Source organism: Nicotiana sylvestris, chromosome 3 (assembly GCF_000393655.2).
Source record: "Nicotiana sylvestris chromosome 3, ASM39365v2, whole genome shotgun sequence".
NCBI lineage: Eukaryota > Viridiplantae > Streptophyta > Magnoliopsida > Solanales > Solanaceae > Nicotiana > Nicotiana sylvestris.
The window spans coordinates 22,338,658-22,361,007 of NC_091059.1; the positions used below are offsets into that span (position 1 = coordinate 22,338,658).

At 37.0% G+C, this 22,350-nt stretch overlaps 3 protein-coding genes across 7 annotated transcripts; 2 read left to right on the forward strand and 1 right to left on the reverse strand.

The window, feature by feature from the left end:
• Window positions 1-2,614: 2,614 nt before the first annotated feature.
• On the forward strand, window positions 2,615-3,187 carry LOC104244292 (uncharacterized). Its single transcript, XM_009799687.1, has one exon. The coding sequence runs from the start codon at window positions 2,615-2,617 to the stop codon at window positions 3,185-3,187; it is 573 nt and encodes a 190-aa protein (XP_009797989.1).
• Window positions 3,188-11,871: 8,684 nt separating this feature from the next.
• LOC104244290 (uncharacterized) lies at window positions 11,872-13,760 on the forward strand. Its single transcript, XM_009799681.2, has 2 exons — window positions 11,872-12,405; window positions 13,387-13,760. The coding sequence occupies exons 1-2, from the start codon at window positions 12,039-12,041 to the stop codon at window positions 13,707-13,709; spliced, it is 690 nt and encodes a 229-aa protein (XP_009797983.1). The 5' UTR covers window positions 11,872-12,038; the 3' UTR covers window positions 13,710-13,760.
• Window positions 13,761-14,055: 295 nt separating this feature from the next.
• On the reverse strand, window positions 14,056-21,868 carry LOC104244291 (protein EMSY-LIKE 3-like). 5 transcript variants are annotated; one of them, XM_009799684.2, is made up of 12 exons: window positions 21,565-21,860; window positions 21,336-21,425; window positions 20,073-20,203; window positions 18,964-19,023; window positions 18,393-18,595; window positions 17,971-18,306; window positions 17,682-17,870; window positions 16,606-16,674; window positions 15,765-15,986; window positions 15,594-15,662; window positions 15,448-15,511; window positions 14,056-14,413 (listed from the first exon to the last, which is right to left on the reverse strand). In XM_009799684.2, the coding sequence occupies exons 5-12, from the start codon at window positions 18,489-18,491 to the stop codon at window positions 14,253-14,255; spliced, it is 1,209 nt and encodes a 402-aa protein (XP_009797986.1). In that variant the 5' UTR covers window positions 18,492-18,595; window positions 18,964-19,023; window positions 20,073-20,203; window positions 21,336-21,425; window positions 21,565-21,860; the 3' UTR covers window positions 14,056-14,252. The 5 variants fall into 5 exon arrangements, with proteins under 5 accessions (XP_009797986.1, XP_009797987.1, XP_009797985.1 ...); XM_009799685.2 differs by lacking the exon at window positions 20,073-20,203; XM_009799683.2 differs by lacking the exons at window positions 18,964-19,023; window positions 20,073-20,203 and having other exon boundaries at window positions 21,565-21,868.
• Between the last annotated feature and the right edge of the window lie 482 nt (window positions 21,869-22,350).

Sequence of the window (22,350 nt, forward strand, 5' to 3'; positions counted from 1 at the left end):
GCTGGGATTTCTACTAAACAAGTTGGTCATGGTAACAGGCAGTTGAGACATAGAGAAAGAATGTAGCAAAAATGTGTTGAACAACATTGGACACAATCAGGACTAATTGGATGTACTAAAAAACTAAATAACTATCATAGTCATACCAAATTAAAGGGAAAGGGTAAGTGAACTAAGTAAACATGCTAGGCAGGTATCAAAGAACTAAGTGAAGTCAGACATGCTGATTACACATAAGGCATAATTTAGATATGCTTAATAACAACAAATAGAGAAACAAGTTGAGTAACTAATACAGGAATAAACATGGATGTATAAACATGGAACATATAAGGATGAGTTTCAAAATTTAACTAGAGACATACCAGTTAAAGAAAAGAATGCAGAATGTAAAAAAGGGCAGTTCTACTATCTAGCCTTGGCTTTCAGCCGGCTAGACCAACAATTAGCACAAGTAGCAAAGAAAGAAGAGAGAGTTGGAATGTATGTGTGTGTATTCTGAACAGTGTTCATGTGTTGAAGGAGCAGAATGAGAGTGTATATATAACACTTTAGGGAGTAAAATAAATAAGGTAAAAGAATCACAGTTGAATCAATTAGGAACAATTAATCAATCACAGAATCAATTCCCCTAGAGGAGATCGGAATAGACCCCTTAATTGGGGGCAATCAATTAACGGTCACAATAGGGGGTCTAATTAAGGTAAGGACTCAAAAACATTCCATGTAGGGAGTCAGTAGAAATTCCAAAACCATACTGATAACCAATTAAGGCAAGTATGATCAATTAAGGTCACAAATAAAGAAACATATAAAATTCAGCATACACTAAGTTTTACAGGACATTTAATAGGAATCAATCAGTAAAATCTTCAAGGAATACTGATTTTATAGGAAAGAGTTATTCAGATTCCCTAAATAGAAATCAATTATGTAAAACCTCACAGAAATACCGGATTTAATAAGAAACGTTGGTTTGAATCATCAATAGAGATCAATTAGGGAAAAATCCCAAAGAATACTAGATTTAACAGGGAAAACATTTGAATCCCCAGATAGAATCAGTGAGTGCAACTAATTCACAGAAATTAACATAATAGAAGAAATCAGTGTAACCATTAGAAACATCTAGGGTTCGAGCATACATACAATTATTAACCAAATACGTAAAGAGATGAACAGATTAAACATTGAAAGTAGAAAAAACGTCTTGAAGAGAAGTCTGGGAAGAACCTTAATTTGAAAACACTTAAGGTTGATTGACAGTATAGAAGTCAAAAGACCCTCAAAGAAGACAACCATGGAAACTTGAAAGCACTTCAATCATACAGAGATTCGAACAACAGAAATCAGAGAAATCAAAAACCTAAAGTAGAGTAGTGCTAAAATCGGTTAGTAGTAGAGAAGTAAAAGAACCTTAAAGAATAGCCATGGCAATTTGAAAATACTTTAGATACACACAGGTTCGACCAACAAATAACAAGAAAACAAAACCCTAATATAACACAGTGCTCAAAAATCGGTTAATCAGTAAAGAAATAAGGGAACCTTAAGGAAAAAACAATGATGAACTCAAAATCACTCCAGACCTAAAAGGATCTGGACAGATTCAAGTCCAAACATTAGGTTTTTTTGAAGAAAAGAGAAAGGGTAAAGAGAATCTGGTCTTTGAATCAGAGATTTGAGCCGTAAAACATCGATAGAAAGCAATCACATACCATAGACAGACTCTTGGAGAGTTTTGAACAAGATCTAGACTAGATTTCTTTGAGGTCCTTCCACAAAATCACAAAATCGAGCAACCAGGGGAAGTAGGAGGCAAGTACAAGTCTCACACGGCCATGGAAATCCATGGATCGAATAGGAATCAAAGGGATTAGGGCTGGTTTTCAGTGGCGGCGGCTAGGGTTAAGGTTGAGTCTTAGAGAGACGGAGAGGATTAGGTATTCTAGGGCGGCTATTTTTTGAGAATGAATTACGATATGGGGTTTGTTTGGTTAAAAATGGTAAGAACAAATAAGGGTCGTTGATCTCAGAGATCAACGGCCAGGATTATGAGGGGCCTGGGTCGGGTTAGGTTTAATTGTGGTTGGGTTTGATTGGTTTGGGCCTGGTTTAATAGGCTAGGTCCGAAAAAATAAAGGAATAAAAAGGCTATTTGTTAAATACCCATTTAATTTATAAAATAATTTTATAAAATAGTTAACAATGAGAAAATAAATAATTTCCATGCATAGAAGTGCTTTAAAATAATTATTTCATATTTTACAAATATAATGGACCAATTTCTGGTAAAATAATGCAGTGATGTATGCATGGGCTATAATTTGCAAAATTATTGCAATTGCAACCAAAAGGTGTAAATCTGGTCATTTGTGAAATAATTTGAAATTAATATGGCTATAAATAACATAATTAAATCAATAAAATATTATAGAGCCATTTGTGATGCAATTTTATAATTATTTATATAAATAAAAATACCAGAATAAATTGATTTAAAAATATAGAAATTATGGAAAAATTTCAATTGATGCTAATGCACAGTTTTGAAGGTATATATGCACCTTAAAAATATTATAGGGAAAAATTGGGTATCAACATTGTCAATGCTATGGGACTCCTTGCTCTTACAAAACAACGATTAAAAATGATGAGGAAGAGTGAATTTGGATCTTTAATGGAAGATGTCTCTTCTTTTTGTGATAAACATGATACAATGATTCCAAAGATGGATGCTCGCTACTTTCGTAGGAAGCTGAAGCGTAAATCTCTTGATGTTACATATTCTCATCATTTGCGTGTCGACATTTTTTATGCCGTTATTGATTTGCAGTTTCAAGAGCTTAATCGTTGCTTTGATGCTGTGAGTACTGACTTACTCCTCGGTATGGCTAGCTTAAATCTATTTAATTCATTTGGTTATATTGATAAGAACAGAATAATGAGGTTGGCCAAATATTATCTGAATGCGTTTGATAGAAGCAAGCTTCGAGATCTCAGTTGTCAGCTTGATAGTTTTATAGTTTATGCCTGTGGTATTGACAAGAGGTTCTTTGGCTTAAAGGGGATTAGTGATCTTGCTAAAGTGTTGGTTAAGTCAGATCTGCATCAAACTTGGCCACTTATTTATTTGCTTATCAAGTTGACTCTCATTCTTCATGTTGCTACAACTTCCGTGGAATGAGATTTCTCATCCATTAACTATATCAAAAGTGAACTTCATAACAACATTGGTGATGAATTTTTAAATAGTTGTTTAGTTTGCTATGTAGAGCGTAAGATATTTGCAAATGTCAGCAATGACACTATTATTCATTGTTTTCAACATATGAAAAGTCGTCGAGCACAGTTGTGAGTTGTGACTAGGGAAGTCCTTTTTTTGTAATAATAACATATTAACATTATTATCGTGGCTCGTGGCTAGAAGACATTTTTGGTAATGACAATAGTAATCGTATTTTTCTCATTAATTTTTTTCATCGCCCCGTTCGAATAATTTGCGCTTATATTATGTGATTGATAACACCTTTATATTAAAAGAAAGTGAGCACCCATGACCTTAAAATCCTGGATCCGCTACTGGATAGAGGATCCCCATGCCTAAGCCCTAGATGGTAGGAAGGGTTCTATCCTAGTTCCATTTAGGAGAATGGATATTGAGGTTGGAGTGATGCAGGACATGATAGGCTTGATAATGCAGTCAAGTAGAGTGTAGAAAATGAGTGTGCTCTTAATGAAGGACCATTCTAGCCTGTCAATGACCTTTTCAAGATCAATTTTGAGGATCATATTTGAGCCTTTTACTTTCATATTATTAAAGTAGGAGATGTATTCTTATACAATGATGGAATTGTCAGAAGATCTCTGATCCATGTCCAATCGGCACTCAATAGTGAATGGAAACGGTCTTTGGAAAAATAGTACCCAATAAGAGTCAGGGTTGATTTCCACAGGGAGTTACGATGGGTGTTAGGAGTATACACATGATGAAAGTGAATGAGATAACTAAATTTGCAATTTCACTAAAGGTTTTGATTTATAATTCTAATTTTACTCTAAAAATTGTAAGCTATGAAAAGAAACTATAAGTGAATGATTGTTTTTGGTATTTTTTCAAATAGTTAAAAAGCCTAGGGATGTGACCGTAACCTAGATGTTCGCCTAATGGTTTGAATACGTTAATACTTATTTTTTTGATCGGGGTGTATTATAGCTCTCGACTCTAAGTTACCCAATCAATACCTCTCGGTCAAAGAAGGGTTTTGCCCAACTCGGCTTTCTCAAGTCCAAATGGGTCTCAAACAAAATAGTTGATATGAGCTCAAGTCGGGTTCTCACTATCTCCAGTTTGAACCCTTTAATTAGGCTAATCAAACTCTCAATTAACTCAATTCCTTGTTAGCTAAGTTATCTTAGACTATGTCCTTCTTTCTCAAGTAGAGACTAAGTCAAAAAGGCATGAATCAATATTTGCAACAATTAATTCTAGAATTTAAGCATAAACTAGGCTAAATAATCAATACTCAATCATACACAAGCATTAAATTAAGTATCCATAAGGTTTACACATTAGGGTTTGGTCACAACTCTAGTAAAACTCTAGCTACTCATAGTGGGAATTGAAGAAAATAGAGAAAAAACGCTAATTAAACTCATAATCAAAGATTAAAATGGTAAAAGCTAATGTCTTAACACTAAAATAATCACAAACTTCCTAAAATGGCAAAATGTAACTACTACAGTAGCTCAAACTTCAAAACTTGACCTAAAAATATGAAACTCGTCTATTTATAGTGGCCCAAAATTCACTGACAAAAATGCCCTCGGGAGGTTTTGTGGCTGCACGATTCCATGTGTGGTCCGTAGACTTCTTTAGCTGACAGGAGCTTGGATTCTGCAGCCGCACATTTCTGGGTTGCGGCTGCAAAACATCTTCTGCGGCCGTACAATTCTTGTGCGGTCTGTACTTACGCAACGCTTTAGGACTTGGTCTTTTGCACACTCTTTGAACTTTGAATCATTTGTCAATGCAGACCCTATTCTGCAGTCGCACAATTCATATTTGGTTCGCACATTTTCAAAAAGTCATGATGGGTTCTTTCACTTGGTTTGCTACCGCAGATCTAATTCTGCGGATCACATTTCTTTGATTTTGCGCCTTTTATTGCCTTGTGATTCAGTTCACTCCTTTTTGAGTTGGATTTTATCATGGGAGACCAAACATCCAACATTCCTGCAATTTTTACATTTCCATTAGTTTTGGGAACATAAATTAATACTTTCGGACTAAAACAAAAGCAAAAAGGTACTAAGAAGTAGTCAAAATTCCCACTTATCAACTCCACCAAACTTAATTCTTTTGCTTGTCCTCAAGCAAATAAATTAGTTTCCACCTCCTAGAGTTAAAGGTCATTTCAGTGAGTCAAAGGTAAGTCATTCACACATCAGTTGGGACTAACAATTACCCACACTACTCATGAATTATCAACAAGGTGAAAAGAAATGCACATATAGTTCTAATATGACCATTGAGCTTCAATAATTGACTTTACTCATCAAGGACTCTTGTTCTATCATGTAGGTCATGGTGGACTCCAAAATCTTCCTCCTCTACTTTCCATTTGCCAAGCTCGCTTAAGAAATTAGCACTCAATCTTAGGATTCATAAAAGGTTCACTCGTCTCTCACAAGAGAATGTCACAAGTACGGCTTCAAGTACCATAGACTTGCCCCTTATGTAGATAACCACTAATATAAGCTCACTCGGTTTCAAATCCAGTAGGACTTCTTTGGAGATGTAATGAAGGCTTTTGGATTAGGATAGGATACCATATGGGTAAGTGGTTACATCTTTTCTTAAGCACTCCACACTTTCATTTCTCGGCTCACAATTGCCAATTCTTAGAGGCACCTTCTTTTCATTGAGGACTAGAGAGATTTAACATCACTATTTCTTGTTCATTTCATTCTTTTGCTCCCTTTTTGATTTCTTAACGCTTGGGATCATTACCTCTTTTTGAATCCATCAACCCTTTCGCTTATTTATGTTCTGCATTGTTTTGTTCTTTTTCTTTTTCTTGTCTTCTCTTTTCATAGAGATCTTTTCTCTTTTTTTGTGCCTTGATACATTTTTTAAATTCCTTATCTATTCCCCAAACTTATGTTTTAAGCCACTTGTTTCACAAAGAGTGTTAAAGAAAGTTCGGGTGCCAAGAGAGGGTAACGACAAAACGTGTAAAGGCTTATAACATGGTTGTCAAATGAGAAAGTCTAGAGGCTCAAAGGGCTTGTCTAGGGATACGACATTAGTTGTCAATAGAAAGCTCGAACGGGCTAAGGAAAGCCTACAATCACCTCTCAAACCAAGCAAAACTTAGAATTTCACCTTGAAACACGATTGGGGCAAGATCTAAATCATTCGTACAGACACTTGGACTAACAACAATTCATCTCATCCCTCAAATAATTAGATTGTGAAAGAGGATAGAGTTGAGAGCCTACAGTGACCACATTCAAGTTAAAGATCACTATGGTCCATTTAAACCACTCAATGATTACCAAAGTCAACTTAAAAGTTAGAAGTCACTAACTAGAGCTATTTTCTTCAAAAAAAACTTGTCACTAATCATAAGTACGTAGTTAAATGTGTTGGTACCAAATGAAGCATGACTAACTCTTCGAGCATTACTTAATTAGGTCTTTTTATTCATTATTACTATTATTACCTAAATACAAAAACAGACTCATTCCCTTAAGAAGGTTGTCATGCCTTTCAACAATGGGACGAGTTGTCCGGTTCACACAACAACTACCTTTGGAAAGAACCGCGGCATTAAGAAAATCAAAGGCTTATTTCTATAAAAGCATAAAAAGAATATACTTAAGAAAACAAGAACTAATATGGAAAATATGAAGAAGCTAATAAGCAAAAACAAAGATAAAGAAGCCAATGAGCAAAAACTACTAAATATAGAATGAATATACATAATAAGAAAGAGAGAGAGAGATAAATACAAAGAAGAAAAAGAAGAATATTATCAAATTATTACAGACCAAATGCATCAAAATGTACTAGTGTATCAAATAAACTCCACCCCCCTGAATAAAAGTAAGCATTGTCTCTAATGCTTAACAAAATAAGAGTACAAGAGGAGAGGGTGAAGAAAACTCCATATGGATCCTTGGACATCTTAGTGTCCCTAGCAACGTCAGCTACCTCAGGATCGGCCAACTGAATCTCATCGCCATCAAATCTAGGTGTGGCTATGTTGGTGAACATCTCACGTACTGCCTCAGCAGTTTCAGTAGCAAGGTCTGGCTCGTCAGACTGGCCAGTCGGTGCTACCGGTATAGACGGTGCTGAAGGATCTGAGGCAAACTAGTGTAGTTCAAGCAGCATATCAAAGGTAAGGTCTTCGGCTGTAGCCAATCTGGTCACCTACTTCCGGAGCTTGTCCACTGATTTCTTACTGACCTAAGACTTCCTCATCTTTTTCACTTCCTTTCCCAGCTCTTCAATAACGAACCTGTATTGTACCAAGGTAGCCATGATCATCTTCTGGTTCTCCAAAATCTTCTTCAGTGTCTCATCAATGGTAAAATGAGCCTGAGGTGCCTGAGAAGTGGAGTGCGCTGCAATAGTACTAGACAAGTCAAACAACTTTGCAGTATTTGTCTGCATCTAGTTGTTGAGACTCGCCAATCTCTAGGAGACTTGCAACATAGATAATGGGGAAGTGGGCATGGGCAATGGACTCAAAGTAGTGGCAGGAGTTGTGGTAGAAGATGCAGATGATAGCGGAGGAATAGCTGCGGCACTGGAGGAAGGCTTAGCCGAGGTGGATGGAACATCAACTGTCTTAGAAACTACCATTGTTGGCTCATCAGACTGGCTTGTGGTGGTAGGAAGCTGAACTTTCTTCATTGGTTTGCTCGCATCCATCAGTGAGTACCAATCAAAAGGCTTCTTTGGCTTCACCTTTATGTCAAAATCTCTTGGCTCTACCTTTGCGTCAGTGGGGTACTCAGTAATAATGTTAGGATAAGGGTAGGCCAAGCTATCATGCTGTGCTATCAGTAAAATATTGGCCGACATCACGACACCCACATTGATCGGGTACTCGACCATGATGGAAGCCACAAGAACTACCCTAGGAATAAGAAGGTGAATCTCATTCTAGCTCGGATCCAGTCTGCTGCAGACAAAGGTTTGCCAACCCTTCGCCTAAAAACTCAGAGTGATCCAGTAGATGGGAACCCGAGCAGTGATCCATGGTGGTGGTGGCCTTGATGGCACTTGGATCTCAGCTAACCACGGTCAGGCTTCCTCCTTCATAGCACACTTCTCCAAATATTCCTTTAGCTTAACATCCTAAAGCCCAAATACGCATTTAGTGTATGCTGATCAAATCTCACCTTGAGGTTACGTACTTTGGTCACTTTCACCCCTTTCTTTATATGAGCCACATTGGCGTAGATTCACAGATGAGGTATTATTTGGCATCCTCTACCCTCTCGGTTAACCACATCTACCCTTTTTGTGCCCTGAACTATCTCAATATAGCTGGGTTATACTTCTCAAAATCCTTCAACAAAAATTGTCGCTCAAGAGTTAGCGACCTCACTGGCTACCACATATGGAAACTGATGAAAGCGACCAGACTAACAAAATGATCCTCCCAAATATCCTTCTTCTTTGATATCTCCAAACCTGTAGTATTGGCATCTCCCCCTCTACTATCATCAGGGATATCATGAACTGGTGCAAGAACTTGTGCCTTATGAATTGGTATAGCCAATGGCTCAAAAGACTGACTAGCACTCTCCGATCCGTTAGAGGTGATATGAGATAAAGATGGTTGGTCCCTGAGCTGGTATCTCCCCTATGGCCTTAACTGTGTGGCTGGTTGCTCCTGAATAGAGGTTGAGTTGCCCTTTGACACTTCCCTAGACGGGATATAGAAGCTAGACTCGGAGAGGTCTGCGCTTTTCCCTCTGTCAGTTGTTTCTTTCTTTTTTATCGTCTTTGGATGGACAAGGGGCAAGGAACTTTTTCCTCAGCCCGAGAAAATTCACCTCTCCCTTTTGAAATCTTTCTTTGTCCTCTGGATTGAACCATTGTCTGTATCAAGTAGAGGAAATTGTTAGTTGCAATTAATTGTTCAAACACATACATGAGGCATGTATGTAAAGGAGAACCATAAGACACAGTGGGGTTGCACAGTTGAATCATGCTTGCAAGGAAAAGGATATGCAGACCGCACAATTTTACCTGTGGTTGCAGATGGGGACTTGCGGTCCACATAATTCTATTGTGCGGCAGTAGAGGGAAAGTGTGGTCTGCACAATTTGACTTGTGGCTCCACCTCTGAGTCCAAAAATGTTTACTCTCTGATCATAGAGAATTAGATGATCTGCGGCCACAAGTGGATTTCTGCGGTTCGCACAATTTGACTTGCACTGCACATTGGAGCCTCAAAAGTGAGGACTCTCTAATGACAGAGGAAAGACTATTCTACGGCCGCAAGAGAAAATCTACAGTCCTTACAATTCGAATTGCGGTTGCAGATTCTTGCCTCTCATAAGTTCAAAAAATCCACATCTGCAGACCGCACAATTTAAGTGTAGCTGCAGAATTCAAAAAATTACGGACAGACGACATTTTATTCAAAGAATTTTTCAATAAAATGTAAGAAGCAACACTCTTAGGAATTTGCACTGTTGCGGTGCATGGGGTGGCGCATGGTGTGCCGCAGCAGTGTGTTTTGGTTGTTTGATGAATTTTGCATGCTCTATGGAGATTTCCCCTAATACCCCGCGTGGCGTGTCGCCTTATGTAGTGCGCTTGTATATTTTTCCCAGAGCTATTTTTCTATTTTGGCTAAGAAAGGGTGGTTTCTTCTAGGCCCGACCCTACTTGGTATAAATACACAAAAAATATTATTTTTTCGACTTTTGACATGCTTTCGACCTAAGAAGGCTAAGGAGGAGTTGGAAGAACACAAGCACAAGGATTTCATCATTCCTTCCTCACTCAAGACGCGAGTTTGGATTATATTTATGTTTTCCTATACTTTAATTATATTTGTGATGAATTACTCCATGTCTATGGAGTAGTTCCCTTTAGGGTTTGATAGATTTGGTGCATTGATGATTGTTTGTGGATTATAATTCTAGTTTTATGTATTGAAATATTTTTGGATGATTTAAGTGTTGCATCTATATTCACTAGTTTATGTAACCGAGAGAGGCATAACTTGTGATATCTTTACATTATATTGTGGGTGGAATTCATAGATTCTTCTAAGTAATCTAAAGAGGCTAGTTGAATCATTGATTAAACCTAGTTAGGAGAATAATCAAAAGAGATTTTCCTAAAGACCATTCCACTATGCATTCTTGCATGTTTTCACAGAGCTTAATTCGGTTCATCTTATGAGGTGAGACTTAATCAAGAGAGGAGTTTATGCTGAAAATTTGAACTAATAATTGAGTAAATTGGAGAGACTCACTTGAACATTAGAAGTGAATTAGCTAGAGTTAGATCCTGAACAATTATCGTGCACCTATCCAGTCAAAACCCTATCTTTTCCCACTGATAACCTTATTTGCTTATTCCTTGTTTCAATAGTTAATAGTCAATAGCTTTAGATTCTCAGTTACTTTTAGTTAATAATTATATAAATCTCTACCGTTGATCTTCTTGGATAGTAATCAAGCTAGAAACTACAAGAATATTGTTTAAATCCAATCTGTGTGGATACGATATTATATTATACTATATTTGATTAGCGAGCATAATTTAAGGTGTGTTTTACGCTCGTCAAATTTTGTCATCTACGCATTGTTAGAAACTGACCATATATGAACCACGGGCCACCATGAAGGGCCTTGGTCATGCTTTCTTCTAAATTGAATTTAACAGTGAAAATGTCTCATCCTAGGTCAATTTGGATGAGGTTTTCCTCTGGTTTCCACAGCTCGTATAGTTTGGTTTTGAGTGTTAGGTGTGGAATCCGTCTAGCGAATATTTTGACAATGACGGAGAAATGCCGGGGATGGTACAATCTTGCTTTATCTTCTTGAGTTAGAGCAATGGGATTGTTAGTCGTTGGTGGTTCCGGTGGTGTATCTGTTGGGAGATAGTCAGAGTTATAAGTACTTGTGGTGGCTAACCTCATATCCTCAAGTGCATCCTTGAAGGATTGTTTAGAAGGGATAAGATCTTCCATCATCAGATCCCTTATGGTGGAGGGATTATCTGGGGTTCCGGTGAAATGTGGTGAAAAGGCTCCATGGCATCAGATGGTGATAAGGTCATACCTGGAAAAGTGTATGTAAGCAGGTTAGTCTTAGTTGTAGGGAGTGGTTAGAGTTTCTCTCTAATCTCAAGTTCTCATGTATTCCAAAATTATGATAAGAAAACATTTTAGAAAGTTACCCATTCTTTGATGTTATTATTACATGTTGTCTACTTTGCTTCGACTATCTTATTTTGATGGTTGTTGTTACTCTTTTTATAGCTTCTCCACTTCCATATTTCTTTGTCATATTTGATGTGACCATACTTTTTTTGAGCTGAGTATCAGAAACAATCTCATTATTTTTACGTGATAGGGGTTAAATTTGCGTATACACTATTCTCTTCAAATTATACTTGTGGAATTACACTGAATATATTATTATTGTTGTTATTGCATGCTCTTAAGCAATTAAAATTGTCCAAACATGCTTTTGAACAATTGAAAGAGGTTCATATACTTCTATGTGACTTCACAATATCAGCCAAATTAGACTAATTTTACACAGTAGAAAATCGTTAATGGGAGGGACATTATTTAGTGCCAAAAAAAAAAAAACTTTCAGCATTTATTTCTCAAAGTATAGAAAGTCAGGCACTCCTCCAACGGCCCAACCAACCAATCTAAAGTCTCATTAATTCTTTCCCAAAATCCAATCATCATTTTCCACTTGATTCTTCCCCAAAACCCAAGCGTATTAGCACCCAACTATTCCCCTCAGTTTATCCCTAATCCATGGCTGAACAAGGTAGTACCAACAGCAGAACCAGTTGTGTCATTGAGAGCACCGTTGGTGTGACTTTGGACGCTCGAGTTTACCAGCCAATCTCCGACAGCAATTCCACAGACAACGTTGTTGTGGCAGTATTGGTGCATCCCTATTCCGTGCTAGGCGGATGTCAAGCGTTGATGAGAGGCATAGCCAGAGGATTGTCAAATCGAGGAGTAATTGCTGTAACTTTTGACAGTAGAGGTGCTGGGAAATCCAGTGGGCGTGCTTCCCTAACTGGATCCGCTGAAATTAACGATGTTATCTCCGTTTGCAAATGGGCTGTTACTAATTTCTCAACGAGGAAAATTATCCTTGTTGGTTCCTCTGCAGGTCAGTTCGATATTCTATGCGTCTAATCCTTGCTTCGTTTGATGATTCGTTTTCCTTTTTTTAACTTTTTAGGGTATTATTGAAATTGCTCATTTTTTGTCATTCCTCTGCCCATTCATATTTTTGCCATTAGCAAATGTTTTCGTATTTACCGGAGCTCCAATGCTAAATTGGTGTCCAAATTTTTTGATGGAAAGGTCCAAACTTATGGCTATGATTTAAAATTACTCTCATATTAGAACTCTGGTAATATTAGACCAAAAAGAGTGAAGTTGTTTAATTTTAGAAGTTAACGTTTCAAGTGCTATATTTGGAATTTTCTATTGTATTTGCGCTTGGTTCCACTTAAAACTTATTCTTGAGGGATGACTATGTGATTTGGGCTTAGGAGAAATTAAACAACAACAACAACAAAAACCCAACCCTCGGATGAGGTCATCTGCCTGAACTTTGGTGGATAGGATGGGTCACTCGAGAGTACCCGCAAAAAATTCTTTGAAGAGTGTGAACCCCAAAAGAGACACTTGGAGCTGGAGGAGAGGAAATAATATTTGATATAAACTGATTTAGCACTAGAAAATCTCAAATCTTAAGATCCTTATTAGTACAATTTATATAGGTTCTCAACTCTTTGGTCCAGTTTGCTATGTCTTCATTTCTGTGTTCTTAGTTCTACTTTGTTTTTAAATGGTTGTCTTATTGCGTTTTCCTACAATCAAACACCGTGATGTCGAAGACCTCATATCATACTTTTGAATTGGGAAAATGGAAAGTTAGTGCGTTTCATATTGTTCTGACTATCTATCTCTGAATACTTAATAAAAGAGTGTAAAAGGAAACTGCATCTTAAACCTCATGGGGTTATCGCATGTCTGAATCTTGTTCACAAAAGAAATTTAGCTTTGAGTCCAACTTAAGTCCAGAATTGAGTCTCAATAAGTGTGTTTTTCAATGGTTGAATTTCTCATTCCCTGAAAACAGGAGCAGCAATAGCTGGATCTGCAGTTGATCAAGTAGAGGAAGTAGTTGCCTATGTGAGCTTGGGATATCCTTTTGGTTTTACTGCTTCAATTCTCTTTGGGAGGCACCAAAAGGCGATACTACAATCTCCAAAACCAAAACTATTTGTGATGGGTACTAAGGATGGGTTCACCAGTGTTAAACAGTTGGAGAACAAGTTGAAGGATGCTGCAGGGCATAACACAACCCATCTTATCGAAGGAGCTAGCCATTTTCAGATGGAGGGGCCTGCTTTTGATGCTGATATGGTGAACCTGATTCTGGAATTTATTACCACATTATGATTTTCATGTGCCTTAAGTTATTTCTGAAATACATGCAATGCCTTCGCCACACTTTGGTATTCTTTGGCACATTTAAATGGTCAATATTTTGGGGGGTTTGGGAGAGGGGGGGGGGGGGGAATTAACTCCCAAAGGGTTAGTCTTGCGCTCTAAAAAGTATATCTATCTCGGCCTTGGTGGGTGGAATCTCCGAAACTTGTGTTAGTGGCCGATAACAGTTATTCTATAAAATAATGGACGCAACCTGGCATGAACACTACTATTATAAGAAAAGTTGCTTGGGAAAGGAAAAGAAAACAGAAGCAGCTTTATTCAGTGGATGGGAGGTGGATGAAGGAGTCCATCGTAGCAGCACAACTAAAAGTTACTGAAATAGAACATACAAAGAGAACTCTACATCGTCTTACAAGATTAACAAATGCAACTAACTATGGCACTTGAATCCATTTCTACCATAAAATCGAGCTGAAATACAAAGTTTAGTAGCTCCAGAATCCTACATAGACAAAGTACAAATGTTGCTGTTATGAGAAGGAAATTGAACTAAATAACGATGACATCCTCATCTTGCTGATTTTCCTGTGCGCCTTGACCTCTTGCTGTTTCGTTAGTTAGAGGTCTTCCCCTCGTCTCAGGATCCATATCGGCGCCATCATGATTGCTTCCATGTGGATAATTTCTAGGAAAGGAGGGCTGCTCCCCACCTGATCATATAAAGTATACCACAAAAAAAGAGGAATTATAATGCTACTGTTGGTATGCTACTGCATTCAACAGTTGAATCAAAGTATAGTCTCCATTGATACATCATCACATATTTACAACAATCTGCTCACTGGAAACGCGATTATGCAAATATGATGGGGGTTAATGGGTAATTCTTTTAGGACAAAAACTTTCGTTCACCAGGTTTCTAAGACCACAGAACTCCTTTTCTTTTGTGAAATTACAAAAATACTAATTTTTGCAATATATCAATCACGACATTATGGTCCAATTCTTTAGTGGCCACAGTCACAACTAGCAGGACATTCTGGTAAAAGCTGTATCGCGTTTCATAGAGGTAAACAGGTTAACTTGCTGCGATGACTGAAGAATTTACCAGAACTTTTGAGAAGACGTAAGTTGTATAAAGCAAACCCAAACGTCTGTTTGGGAAATTATCGAAACCTGAAATAAAAAATCTACTGTACAATGTTTGCTTTCAAAACATGTTGATTTTCTTTTGGAAGAAAGTATAAAAGTTTTTCGAAATCTTTTTCCAACCAAACACTATTAGAAGATAAGTTTTTTCTAAAAAACATATTTATAGGAATTTTTGGATTTTGCGGAAAACTGAAACGTCCTAAATAGCATTTTGTCAGACTTTTTATCTTTCAAGTTCTGCAAATTTCCGCAAATTTTTGGATTTTGCGGAAAACTGAAACGTCCTAAATAGCATTTTGTCAGACTTTTTATCTTTCAAGTTCTGCAAATTTCCGCAAAAACATTGACCAGTTTTTGAAAAAATCTCCACCATAATGTAGAGTCAAGAAAACAAAATATAATAGTGATTCCCTCAAAGTTGGAATATCAGAAGTGTCTGAACTTGTTTTTCAGGAACCCTCCCCCTTTTAAAAAATGGCGATATAGAAGAAGCTCTCTATAACACAGAACATAGTAGAACAAGAAACTACCAGGCAAAACCCAGAGCAATTCTACACACAACAGAATAACCTAAACCGTAATTATTTCATACCACTTCCACTGTCACAAACATCCGCAAGCTTGGCAATCACATCAACTAGAGCTTGTTCATGTTCCTGTCAGGTCAACAAATGCAATCAGGTTTCAGACGTCAGAAGAAACAAATATAGGCTAAAGGAACTGCTGAAGTGATTCTACCTTAAGCATTTTCTTAGCCTTTTCAATCTCAAGCAGATCAGGGTGACTTGCATCAATAACCTTCTCAACCTGATAGCTCGGCAAGGAAAAAAAAAAGACTTTAAAAATGATGTATTATGTATTTGTTATGTATGAGTTATTTAGTTGACCAAGATCCGGTCGGTATTATACCTTCTTTAACAGTGTTTCTGTGTGTAGTATCTCAATTTCATCTGGAGTCCTCTGTACAATTCCGTTTTGTGACGCGGGAACATCATTCTCAAATTGTTGCCTAGCAAATCTCCTCCCTCTTCCAGCACTTAGAGTATTAACTCCATAGCCTGGCCCACCACCTCCACCAACTTGAGATATTCCAGGATCATCACCTACCCATCGAATATCATTGGAGGGAATCTGCATTTTAAGGAAATAACAAAGTGATTTCACTAATCTATTGCCCAATGTCCTCCATGTTCAAAATGCTATATTATAGTATCAATGTCCTTCACACCTCTTCTCTTTGGAAAGATATAATGTCCTTTGGCGCTAGTAATTATTAAATATATTATCTCAACAAGTTTGAAGCAGAAAACAATCAAGATTCTACATAAACCGTAAGGGAAATAACATAAGAATTACATAGAGCAAGAAATACATTGTTGCATTAATCATGAAGCAGAGATATATACAAATTTATCCAACAGAGGGCTAAAAGTGTGGAACCTAAGCAAACATCTCAAAAAAAAAAAAAAACCACAAATGGCACCTATGTAAGGCTGCAAGGCCACCCAAGAAGTGCAAGTTCTAGGTCTCTATATGTCAATCCAACGATTAGAATCGTTATTTTGTAGAAGATTCAACAATTAGACTTTACAAGATTAAAAATGACCAATTTGCCATCCGAACTGTATCAATTATTTGTACTAAATTCATATACCAAAAGAATTCAAGAAAATGACTCTTCTAAGGACCAAATTTACATGTACCACACATGAAGCAGGAAGACAGCCAATTAAATAACAAAAGAGAATACCTCTTTGAGATCAACCCATTCCCAGGTCTCATTTGGTGTATCAATATCATACACCAAAGCATGCCGACCCTAGACAAAGAAAATGCAAGTCAGCAGACTATACAATTCATGGTGCAACAATTTACTTTGGTACTCTAAAAGTCAGGCAAACCCTAGAGCGCCTTTAATATTTTTTTAAACCTGTATCTAGTTCATGGAACAGTGCATCTAGAGTAATATTTTGCTTTATCAATCCCCTATTATCTTCGTTTTAACAGAACTCCAAAGAGAACTATTAGAATCTAAAAGCAACATTGTTAAATGTCAGGTTTCGAGAAAAGAACTTGCCAAATCACAAGGAGCTTGCACTAAAAATTTATAAAGCAAAGGGTAGGAACCAGTGGCAGGGGCAGGAATTTCATCAAGAGAATTCAGAAAAATGTTCTCTTGTATCTAGGGATTCAACAATTTATATATATACACATTACATTTCACCAATATATACAATATAATTTTCCAGCGAAGGGCACCCCTTCAGTCAACGTGTCTCCCCACTGCTCCCAACCCCATACCCCAAAAAAAGAAAAGGTTGAAGCAATAGCAAGAATTTAAAGTGTAAAAAGTCCTATCTAGAAAAATCAGATTAAGGATAAAGGAATGATAAAAAATTACATAATCTTGAGGTTAAAGAATAGGTAATTCATCTCTCTCTCTATCTATCTCAGTGGAATTTGCAACACCTTAAACTACCCTCCTTTCCATGGAAAAGGAAGAGAAAGGCAAAAGGAGTGAAGTATTTCCAGTTATGAGAGCACCACGTGGAAAAACTAAGAAAATACTCCTAGTTGAATATCACACTAAGGGAGCATTGCTACCATCTATTTTTCTTGTATAAACATGGCTACTAGTGTACCATTGTTCTATAAAAAGCAAGAAAGCAGGCAAAGAGAATCGCATTGGCACCTAGTGACACTCTGAAAGCATGATCCTTTCTGATGGTCATTTCTCACATAAGTATGCTGACAAATAATTTGCACCCTCCCGCCATTTATGCACATTGCATAACCCCCAAAACACTAATTAAATTCAAAACGTACATCTACAGCGTTGTATTTAGTTATAATGGCCTCGTAGAAGTTGTTGTCATCTGGCCACCTAGTCATCACTCTTCTCCCAAGGAAGGAGTCACGTGGTCTTTCAGCAAGTTCACCTGAACGAAGAGCACCTGAAGAACCAGGACCAGCCTGTTGATAATGAGCGGGCTTTGAGGAGAAAACTGGTTGACCCTATTCAAAAGATAGAATGCGTTAAACATGTTCAAAGATACATTGATATCCATATCTATGACTACAGGAACAAAGCTCCATTAGTAATCAAGAAACATACAGGTCTAGACCTCAATCCTCCATTTCCTGGTGCTACTCCCCATTTTGCACCTGGAGTTGTAGGTTGTGTGCTTGCACCAATTGTCTGATGGTGCAATGACTCGGATGGGGCACCAAATGGCATTATCACAGACTGTGACATTTTAGGCCTCTTTCTTGATCCAGAAACCGTTGGACTAGGGAGTTGTTCATGAACAGGTTGGTTTCCCATATTCTTTCTCCATTCCCTGATCCTATGAATGAGGTTATCTGCATTGACCTTGGTTAGTAGGTCCCTGTGCTCATCATCTGATACTCTTAGCTCTTTCCTGAGTTCTGTTATCAAGCTTTCCTTTTCCTGAGAATTATAGATGCTGGAAAGCATAAGTGCCCACTCAAAAAATGCTATAGAGAGCAAACACACATAATGTAACAGTTATATACCCATGTAAGAGCATCAGACTGTGCTTTGAAAGCTCGAAGGATTGCACCGTATGCTTCCTGCTCAAGGTTGTGAATTTGGGGTTCCATATCAACATACATCCTTTGGTATAGGGCTGAACTTATGCTAGACCTTCCGTTTCCAGCGATAATACTTCCTGCAGGGGCTCTATTATATTGTGATTGAGGCAGATCATCATCAGTACCTACATTAATTGCAAAACAGTGAAGGAAAACACCATTGAAGTGGAGGTAACCTAAAGAAAAGACTGTGAAAAGTTATTTAAAAACAAGATGTACTTAACAACCCTTTTTTACAGCCAAGAACAATAACAAAGTAAAAAGGTCGGTTAACAGCCATGTAAAAAATAGATTCAACATATCTTTATAGTAAAACATTAACTAAGCAAATGATAGTCCCACTATCAGGCACTCTATATTTTAGTGATATAAAGATGTCGAATTTAGCCTATTACTCTAAGAGAACTCAGCAACCACCTTCATTCAGAAAGGAAAAAGAAAAAGAGATTCTAGAGAATCCAGATATGTGCAATGCAAAGAGATTGTAACACACCTCACCGAGATAAATATCCGAGATGCTAATAGTGCATATTTTGATTGGCCCACGCAGACACTGTAAGCAACACAATAAACATACAAAACATACAATTCATTCTTTAGTAAGAATGCGACAAGAGACATTACTGGCAACAAAGTGTCTTACTTATCAAAACAAGGGCAACAAATTTGTCTTTATTGCATGTCACAGCGGCAAAAGTTCGTGAAATAGCTGAAGGCAGAAAAGTGCAAAAACCACATTTGAAACGAAGAAAAGTCCAAATAATATTGGTATAGCATACAAGAGAGAGAGACAAAATTCCATGGTTGACAACATTAATTAACAAAAAAGGGTAAGTCATAAGTATTCACATCTGCAAGTCATTTTACATTTTGCTTCTTTTCCACCTTTTGTTTTGATGATAACAGTAAGATTTACTTCCCTTCAAGATAAGTCATAAGCTAAGTTGCACGGACTCTTCGATTTTGGTGTCGTCCCCGTCTGGATACGGGATACGTCCCGGATACGGTCAACTGACTTCGGACACTTTGACCGGAGTCCACCGACAAATTTGGGAGAAAAATTGAGATTTTGATTTCTCAAAATCAAAAATAAAACAGATTTAGAACAATGAAAAAATAATGTCCATTTTGGAGAATGAAAGATTGAATTATACAATACTCATGTAAGTTTTTCATAGAATATCTCTCAAAATTTACAATATTTTTGTAGCTCTATTTTTTATTAGCCGAATCCCCTCACCCGTATCCATATTTGGATCCGCACCCCCGAATCTTAAAGTTTAGATTTTGCCGAGTCCGATACACGGATCCGTCCCCGTATCAGATACCTGCACCCGAGTCCGAGCAACTTAGGTCATAAGTATTTACATCTGCTAGTTATTTTACATTTTGCTTCTTTTCCACCTTTTTATTTTGATGATAACAGTAAGATTTACTTCCCTTCAAATATCTTCATTGCAAGTGGTTCTATTTTTTATTTTTTAATGGTGTTACCAAATTACGAGAAACAAAGCTTCCAAAGCGGACACAATAATCAGTTGAAAACACATTTTAACTCCATTGCTACACCGGCCATAACATGATGGGTGAAAATGCACTCACCTAATAAAGAAACCATCAGATTTAGTCAACAATCTTTTTAATCAACCCCCTCCCCCAACAACCAGCTTCTATTGTCCTCTGGTTTTTGACGAGTTAGCTACTGATTAAGAAATAAACTGGATATTTGGAGCCTGTGGACATTTCCAGAAGAAATAGTAAATAGGCAGTCCTAGCAAATAGAATTTACTACACATTTCGATACATCTAATGCTTCTAAAAGAGAAAAGCGCAACAAAAAAAAAAACATGACAAGGTCAACCAGGCTTGAAGTGCAAAGCAAGAAGAGCAATGCACATGTAAAATTAAAAATATCAAAAAGTATATGAATTTAGTACTTTAATGATCAAATTGCAACTAAAATGACTAATTTATGCCAATATTAATCCAACTCCTAAAAGTTGAGATTCAAAAATTCGCTTCTCATTGGGATCACTTTGTGCGTCATTGTGTGAAGCAATACTTCTCTAAAAGACATGTCCTCGCCCAAAAAACACTTCGCTTTGAATCGCGTCATCACTTTAAACGGAGAAGTGATGGCTTTTAATAACACTGCTTTAATCCAGACTCAAGAAGAGGAAAGAAAATGAAAACAAGGACAGAAGGCCTCTCTAAGTAATTCAGAATAAAACCATTTCCTCCACAAACCAGATGAATGAACATAATAATCTGCACAATATAAAACATTATTAATGCGGTTTAAATTTGAGGAATATTTTCTCTCCGACTATGAAAGGGGAAGAAGTAATAAAGAGATATTAATGAAGAAGTGCATACTGTAAAATCTATTAGTTCACATGGTCTTAATTTAAGTGCTGCTCCCTCCCAAATTACCCCCCCCCCCCTTCTTATACAAGCAAAAGAATAATAGAAAAAGGTACATAAGGAAGGAATTAACCCTATGCTTGGAAACAGACTTGATTTTTCTAGGGGAAAAATAAGTTAAAAATAAAGATTTGCCTTTCCAGCAAAATAGATGTATCAGGATATGACTGGGATACAAACTTTCTTAAACTACAGATGCCATGTACTGAGTTAAAACAAAAAATTCACACAATCAGTACTCTTCACAATTCGTTTGAAACAAATACAAAGACATAACCACTCTAAGAATAGCCTGTAATCGCGCCATAAAATAATGAACTGACAAAATTAAAAAAATTCATCCAATCATTCAAACTTAGCCAAAAACAAGTACAAAGAAAAAGAAAACGCTACAAATAAAGCAATGCCACATAAGAGAAATGCCACAAACCAACCACATACCGAGCCCTAGTTTCTTTGTCCTTAATTTTCAGAGAGTAATCCAGCGGAGCTTACCACAAATCTACACAATACAACCCTTTGCGGAATAACCTAAATAGAATAAGGACATAATTGTACATAATTACAGACCCCGAATTCGAGGAAAATCAAAGGGGTTTAGGGAAATTAGGAAAACCCTAAACCTAGGAAAATAGAACAAGAATTGGAGCCAATTAATAAGGGGACTTACCACTGCTGTCTAAAAGTTCATAGTCCATATACTAAGAAACTAAGAACAGAACACCAGATCTTCAAAATGGGTCTCAAGAACGCTTCAGAATTTGATGAATCTCTATGAAAATGAAACGGCTGACGGAGAAAAAATTGTTTGTTTTTTTCAAGTGCAACTGAAACAAAGCACAGATTCGACGTACGGACGGACAATTATGAACCAACAAGAAAGAGGGGATTGGGTTGAATTGAAGAGAAAGAAAAAAAGATTCAAAGGGATGGGAATTTATAGATGTAAATGCTAAAGCCCAGTTTGGAATAAGGAAAAATAAAAAGAAAAGGAAAATGGAGAACAAGAAAAACAAATTTATGGTCCTGCGAAAAGACGTAAGTACCCCTGAACTAAGGCTGATTTTCCAACTATACCTTATCTTTGCCTCCAATTTCTTAAAACGGAATAAATATTACCCTAAAATTGGATAACTGTTATGAAATATAATTCAAAGTAGCAATGTGGAACAAGGAAATAAAAGCAATTTAGTAAAACATGAACAAGAAATAGAGATAGAGAGAAGGAAGAGATTTTCTTCTTCAATTGTGTGTATTTTCCTATCTATTACAAGGCCTTTATATAGGCATGAAAAGTGAAGAAAATATGTCATGGAATATGTCATTGAACATAGAAAATATGTCATTGAATATGTCATTAAGCATTTGACATGAAGATCATGGAGGAAGAGTAGACATCCACCATAATATGATATTTATCATAACACTCCCCCTTGAATGTCCATAAATAATGTGT

Bases quoted from the DNA above. Each gene is read 5' to 3' on its own strand.
- LOC104244292 (XM_009799687.1), top strand. From the start codon at position 2,615: ATGGGACTCCTTGCTCTTACAAAACAACGATTAAAAATGATGAGGAAG.
- LOC104244291 (XM_009799682.2), bottom strand. From the start codon at position 21,592: ATGGACTATGAACTTTTAGACAGCAGTG. The intron at 17,871-17,970 runs GTATGTTTCTTG...TCTTTTGAATAG, and splicing joins GAGGATTGAGGTCTAGACCT to GGTCAACCAGTTTTCTCCTC. The intron at 14,414-15,447 runs GTATGAAATAAT...TTATATGATCAG, and splicing joins TGTTTGTGACAGTGGAAGTG to GTGGGGAGCAGCCCTCCTTT.
- LOC104244290 (XM_009799681.2), top strand. From the start codon at position 12,039: ATGGCTGAACAAGGTAGTACCAACAGCAGAACCAGTTGTGTCATTGAG. The intron at 12,406-13,386 runs GTCAGTTCGATA...CCCTGAAAACAG, and splicing joins CCTTGTTGGTTCCTCTGCAG to GAGCAGCAATAGCTGGATCT.